Below are 7,155 nucleotides of genomic sequence, written 5' to 3'. Positions count from 1 at the left end.
ATAACTCCTTCGCTAAGATTTCCTAGTCATTTGTCTTTGATATTTTTGCACAAATGCCTTTCAAGATCTGCATAATATGCCTCTGTGACTGTCTGGATCCCAAAAAAAAAACTGATGCCATCACCTTGCCAGCAAAAGGGATTAGCTTGATTTTCTTTGGGGGATGGACAGTGGAGAAGACTTGTTTCTGCTGTTTAGATGTTCCTTTGTGTCTAGCTGAAAGTGATGGATAAGGATATTTTCTAAATATCCTCAAATGAGGCAAATGCTCACTTGATTGACAAATTTCATGTGATTTTGATCTGCTGTCAACTTTTGGACCCATCGACCCCATTGACACTATTTTCATAGTGAGAACCTCTGTTGTTATGTGCTACATATGTTAAGATGAGATGCTCAAGATGCTGGCAATGTATACTGAACTGTCACTCATTGATCAACCTTGTGGAGTGATTGACGTAGCGGGTTTTCCACATTGTGGTTATCTTCAAGGCTCTCTCTCTCATTTAAATTCTATTGCCGGCTTCTTAATCATGGAATAGGAAAGGAAATCCTCTACCTAACATTATAACCATATCCTCATGAATTGCCTTTGGTGTTAGTTTCTTTATTCCCCAAATATTTGATGACTACATGGTGACTGATTTTGTCCATCTTTCCTCATTCACACTACTTTCTTAACTTCAGGACCTGTAATTAAAAAAAGACATTTTTGAAACTGCATGAAACTTGGTGAGTTACTATTTGAAATGTATACATTAAGTAGAGCAATTTTTAACACTGTACCACTCTACTTTCATACTCACACCACAAACTTTTCAAATGCTCCACATAATACTAATAAATATTCTTATTCTTCATTTCTGAGCACAACTCTGGAAACTTTCAGAAGAGGTATCATCTTGCTTGAAGAGATATTTAAGGTTTTAAAACAGCAGGGCAAACCTAATGGCGGAGCAAGTATTTTTATAAGAAACAAGGGTTAAAATTAAAGGGTTAAAAGATTCAAATTATGGAAAGACAATTGTAGACTACCTATAAGAAAATTTGTCTTTGGGCAAAGGGCAGCCAGCTATTGGAATGCTTTCTGCCTAGCCTTGAACCAAGGAGAGCTTGCCTAAATTTAAGGAGGGACTGGATAACATTTAGAAGTAGATTAAATGTGAAATTAGAGGGACATTTTTTTTTTTTTTTTTTTTTTTTGACAACATATATTCCATAAGCTTCACTTTCTTGTACTGTTTTTGAATTTGATATGTAATTTTTTTCAAGAAATTGTTCATATAAATTTTAATTTATTCTTTAAAATTATATGAATTTACTCATTTGAGTTATGTATTTTGTTATTTTATTTCAGAAAGCTTGAAAAGCTTTTACTGGAAGCAGGAATCATGCACAGTTTTTAAAGCTCAATGTCCCAATGAGTAAGATTACTTCTTATTATATTATGAAACCCTTTCCATATATACAATGCATTGAAGTGCCTTGTACTTATATTGTTGAAATACCTTGTACTTATATTGTTAAACTACCTTGTACTTATATTATTGATTAACATTATATTTTAATTTTGTGACTAAATAATATTTTATTTCTTTTATATATTTTATTTCATTCATTTGTCACACTCATAATTATTATGAGAATAAACTTTCCTTTCTCCAAAACTTAATAGATATACGGTATTAGGTTTATTTTATATTTAGAAGATAAAATCAAAAAAAATTGTGTGATCTTATCTTTTGCAGACCATAGATGTAATTATATACAGCATTGTGCATTATACAGGGTATTCATGAAGTAATTTAGTGTAAAAATATAGATGTGTTTTGACATAAGCATATCAATGTACATACTAGAAAACATAACCAAGATTTATTACAGGGTTTCAAAGAAAAAAGCAAATATGCAAATAAGGAATACATTGATTGGTGTTATGTAAATTGTCATGCACATACATTACTAAATACTTTGCTAAAGATAAACATTTTATGTTATGATTCACATATAAGGAATGTAAGATAAAGCAGTTGCAGTTAACAAAGTGATGCACTTTTTTGATCAATGTATTTCTCTTTTCTCCCCATTGTTATCAAATTATATAGAAGAAAAGAATGAAGAAAATTAAATATCCTAAATTCACTCATTGAAGGCAATTGATATCAAAATCAATATATGATCAAAGTCAATATAGGATCAAAGTAAATAGTATAAACAGACTGGATGAATTATAGATAAAAAAACAAGAAAGCTGTCTTTTCTTTTTTTTTTTTCAGAAACTATATTAGTAAATGTAGAGTCCTAAAATTGAGTTCTTTGAAGATGCATATCCTCACTCTAGGTCAGTGATAAAATATATTTTTATAGAATTAGTCCAGTTATTTTATCTTGAAACCTTGTAAAAGTATATACAAAATGAATACCATAGTACTCCAAAATGCCCTTTCAGTTTCATTTCATGACTTTCCCTGAAAAATGTACTGTGTATGTAGCATCTATGCAAAAACTGTTGAACATATTTACATAAAACATAAATGCTATTTTACATTTATGTTTTATGAGACCAACTGATGATGTTACCAACAGCAAATTCTAAGTGGGAAACATTCAAGGAACTAATCGTGGAAGCTACTAGGCTTTTCATATCAATTAAGAAATATTGTTCAAGGTTTAGGCTTAAATGAATGTCAGATGAACTAATGAGACTTGTCGCAGAGAAGAAAAATGCATGGGATGCATATAAATTATTAGCAGGCAACACAGAAGGCTATGACAGATATAAACTAGCCTGTACTCAAGTTACAAAGGAGATTAGGCAAGTGAAGGCAGATTACAAGAAATCTTTGGCAATGGATGCTAAGAAAAACAGCAAGGACTTCTTTACTTATATAAACTCTAGAAGGAAGTGGATGAATCAAATTGGTCCACTTGATATGAATGGTTCAACTGTTGATATCCTGCTCAGATAGCTGATAATCTGAATGAGTATTTTACATCTACATTCACACATGAGGAGTTATTAATGGAGGAAAATGCTGGACATTTACAAACTGTAACAGTGTGCTTAATGATTTTGTAATAACAGAGAGCAAAGTGAGAGAGGAGAAATTGTTGAAGTTAAAGTCATTCAGAGAGAGGAGAAATTGTTGAAGTTAAATATGAGAAAGGCACCTGGGGTAGATGGGATTTATCCAGTTATATTAAAAGAGGCTGCAAAGGAAGTAAGCAAACCCTTAGCCATAATTATGAGAGCATCCTTGGACTCAGAGGAAATTCCTGTGGATTGGAGATGTGCAAATAGGTCACCAATTCACAAAGGGAGATCTACAGGTGACACGAGTGATTCAAATCAGTTAGTTTAACTTCTGTTCCAGGGAAAATAATGAGTCACTGGTTAAAGATACATTGCAGATTCATCTAGACATGACTTCAGTAATAATTCAGACACAGCATGGGTTTGTTAAGGGAAAGTCTTGTCTGACAAATCTGATTAGATACTAAGATGTGGTTACAAAGAAAATAATTTTGATGTCATATACTTGGATATCAGGAAAGCGTTTGACACTATTGCCTTCAAATTGGAGCAGTATGGTATTAAGGGTAAGTTGCTATGGATAAAAGGGTGGTTGAGTGGAAGAAGACAGAGAGTGGTAATCAGTGGATTCTGCTCTTCCTGAACTAATGTTATTAGTGGAGTCCCCCAGGTTATGGTGTTGGGCCCACTGTTGTTTTGTATATTTATCAATGATATTGATGAAGATATATCAGGTTTAATGTCAAAGTTTGCAGATGATACAAAGGTTGGCAGGGTTGTTAATGACAGTAATGGCAGTATGTTAATGCAATAGGATGTAGAAAATTTGGGCAGATGGGCTGAGAAGTGGCAACTGAAGTTTAACATTGACAAATGCAAAGTACTGCATATGGGATGAAGTAACCCTAGAGAAATGTACCAACTGTGTGGTACTACACTTAGGGTGGTAGAAAATGAAAAAGACTTGGGAGTAATTTTTCAGTCAGATATGAAGTTTTCTGAGCAACGTAGACTGGCTACCAGAGCAGGTCATGGGATATTGTCAATGATATACAGAAATTTTGCTAGTAGGGAAAAGGGAGGTTATTATCGCTTTGTATAAGGCAATGGTCAGGTCACACCTTGAGTACTGCATACAGGTCTGGAGGCCTCCTTTTTAGTAAGGATGTAGAATTGCTTGAGCGTGTACAGAGAAGGGCAACAAGATTGATGAGGGGAATAAAGGGATCCTCTTACCAAGAAGGCTTAAGTTCTGCATATTGCAGCGGCTGGAGACTAGCATCTCCAAGGTGATGTGATTGAGGTGTATAACGCCTTGAATGGTTTGAGCATGCTAAATTCTGATGGGATTAATCTGCTTGCTCAAATTACAAACCTGAGGGGGCATAAATTCAAATTGAGGGAAGACAGTTGTAGAATAGATGTGCAGAAATTTGCCTTTAGGCAGCAGGTGGTTAATTGCTGGAACAAACTTCCATTTGTCGTTGTGGAAGTTGATAGCTTAAATAAATTCAAGGAGGAACTGGACAAAGTTTTAGAGGGAATGGATATATGAAATTTTTTTTTTTTTTTTTTTTGGCTGATGCTATATAAGCTCATATGCTTGTTTTCTTGCATCACATGCCTCCCTTACTACTACTACTACTACATTAAAAAATACTACCTTTATTTTACTGCAGTTTCTGTAGCTCCTCTTTTACAGTCCAACTTTCAAAAACTGTTTTCATTTAGAAACCACTGATTCTGCATAAAATATGTTTAAGACAGAAAATGTGTCTGATTGAGATCTACAACTTTTCAGTTGGTATTTTTCTTCTGTTTTTTTCCATAGTTCCAGGGATAAAGCTTAAAAATATATTAGTTTCGTTGCTAGAGTGGGAAGGGAATGATTGTCCATTACAAGAAGTATTCCAACTTAATAATATCACTCCGAACTACCATCATCCTTGCAAGCACCTTTTGAGATAATTATTTGGATACGTTAAAAGCCACTTTCTAGTGTATTATTAGGGATCACTTTAGGTTAGTCACTTAGGTTACCTAAAGGTAATCGAAGTGAAATGTCAAATTTTTTTTAAGAATTTCAATAAAAGGGCATGTGTTTTTTTTTTTTTTTTTTTTTTGTTCACCACTGTGTATTTCAAAGCTATTTTTGATTTTTTTTTTTGCTGAAAGTTAGTCAAAACAATAGCCTTTTATATAAAATACAGTATTTTTGTGTGTGTGTGTGTGTGTGTGTGTATATACACACATAAATATATATATCTTTTAATATATACACATAAATATATATATATATCTTTTAATATATACACATAAATATATATATATATATCTTTTAATATATGTGCACACACGAAAAAGTCTTAAGATATATGTGTACACACACACACACACACACACACACACACACACACACACACACACACACACACACACACACACACACACACACACAAATATATATATATCTTTTAAGATATATATATCTACCTTAAAAATTGGAGTCATGAAGCAACTGATAATCTACTTATATTTGCAGATTTTTCAGGCCGCCCGTAATTTTAATATCTTTGGATGGATTCAGACCAGATTATCTAGACCATAAAAAAAATCCTTCTCTGGAACGTCTTATAGAATGTGGAGTGCAGAGTAAAATGAGACCTGTATTTCCTTCAAAGACCTTTTCTAACCATTATTCTATTGTCACAGTAAGAATTTATTTTTAGTCTAAAGATATTGTTTAATACCAAACCTTTGTGGTTATAAAGAATTAATTATTCTTATTTATTAGTAATTTAATTTTGTTAAGTTAATTGGATCTAAATTTTTTATTTTTTTTTTTATTTTTGGTAACCATATGTCTGCCACTTGTATGGTCATTTGTATATGGTCTAATATTAACAGGAGAACTTCCATGTGGGCATGTATTATTGAAAGGGTGCTCCCAGAATGTCAGCTCAACTTTGCCTCCTCATATCGCTGTGACGTACAGTACCCCTGTCAATGGACATGTAATTTAGTGTGCTTTTTTGTATCATGTTGTTCTGGCCACTTGGATATGCAGAATCAGCAATCACCAGGAGAGCTGCTTCTGAGTACTCATCCATGCCATGAGAAGGTGAACCAATCTAGTGGAAAGCTCTCGAGGTCTCATATTTGAGATGATCTCCACCCACAGGAAGTAGTGCCATACCAGTGATGGAACATTTCTCTCTCTCTCTGGGGGCCCATTCCAGAGTGAAAAAAAAAAAAAAAAAGTAAATAATAAAAAATAAATAAATAAAAGAAATAATAAAAATAAAGAAATCCCATTGCATAATTATGATATTCACTGCATGTTACTGCAGCAGAGATCCTAAAAAAGATGCAGTGTGATTTTTAGCACATAGTCCATTATTAGTTGTCTTCATTATGTCAATTGCTTTCTCCTCCTAAATACTTCAGTTGAAAAATCCTGAAAAAGTTGTAGAATCAGTTTGTCAGACAGAATAAAATCTTTGGCAATGATCCAAATTTTTCAGGAGAAAAATTTGGATCATTGCCTCAAAGTTTACTTGCAAGTTTACAAAGTAGGTCATCATAGATTACACAACTGTATAGAATATGCATCCAGTTTTCTTTTTCACCACAAATACACAGATCCAAATCAGGAAGTCCCAATTCAAACTTCTCATTCAATGAGCCGTGACAATGTCTCGAAGCCTAATGAAAACAAGGTCCTAGTTTTCTTATTTAAGTTTATTTCCTAGTAACAGCCCCAGTTGTGGAGGTATCCCATCTAGTTTGCCATATACTAATCAGAATCACAGGTATTCCAGAAGTAGTTAGGATTTACTTCTTTATTCGGTAACATGGTCCTTGATAAATCAAATACAAATCAAACGGAGATGTCACCAGAGCATGTAGAAATACATTCCTATATGCTCTGGTGACAGTAAGAAGCATTCAAATCAAATTCACTAAATTCTTAAACTTTTGAAATCATCTTGCCTTTCACCATCGAAATTATGAAGCTCTTTATTATCACTTCATAATTGTTCCTCTTCACTCCAGACAACGACTACAGGTCTCTTTCAGTCTACAATATCATAAACTCTATTATCAATTCTCCATTTCTG

General features: G+C 33.3%; 1 protein-coding gene across 1 annotated transcript in view; it reads left to right on the top strand.

The window, feature by feature from the left end:
- The first annotated feature begins 749 nt into the window (after positions 1–749).
- The window catches only part of LOC150085581 (venom phosphodiesterase-like), a 248,321-nt gene continuing 241,915 nt past the window's right edge, over positions 750–7,155 (top strand). The window contains exons 1-3 of the mRNA XM_090374609.1: positions 750–960; positions 1,358–1,424; positions 5,577–5,745. Coding sequence (XP_090230735.1) covers positions 750–960; positions 1,358–1,424; positions 5,577–5,745 — 447 coding nt within the window. The remainder of the gene's footprint in view (positions 961–1,357; positions 1,425–5,576; positions 5,746–7,155) is intronic.

This window comes from Mastigoproctus giganteus, chromosome 5 (assembly GCF_048544385.1).
Source record: "Mastigoproctus giganteus isolate SK-2022 chromosome 5, ASM4854438v1, whole genome shotgun sequence".
NCBI lineage: Eukaryota > Metazoa > Arthropoda > Arachnida > Uropygi > Thelyphonidae > Mastigoproctus > Mastigoproctus giganteus.
The sequence above is the reverse complement of the archived record's forward strand: the minus strand, read 5'-3'. Positions and strand labels throughout refer to the sequence as shown.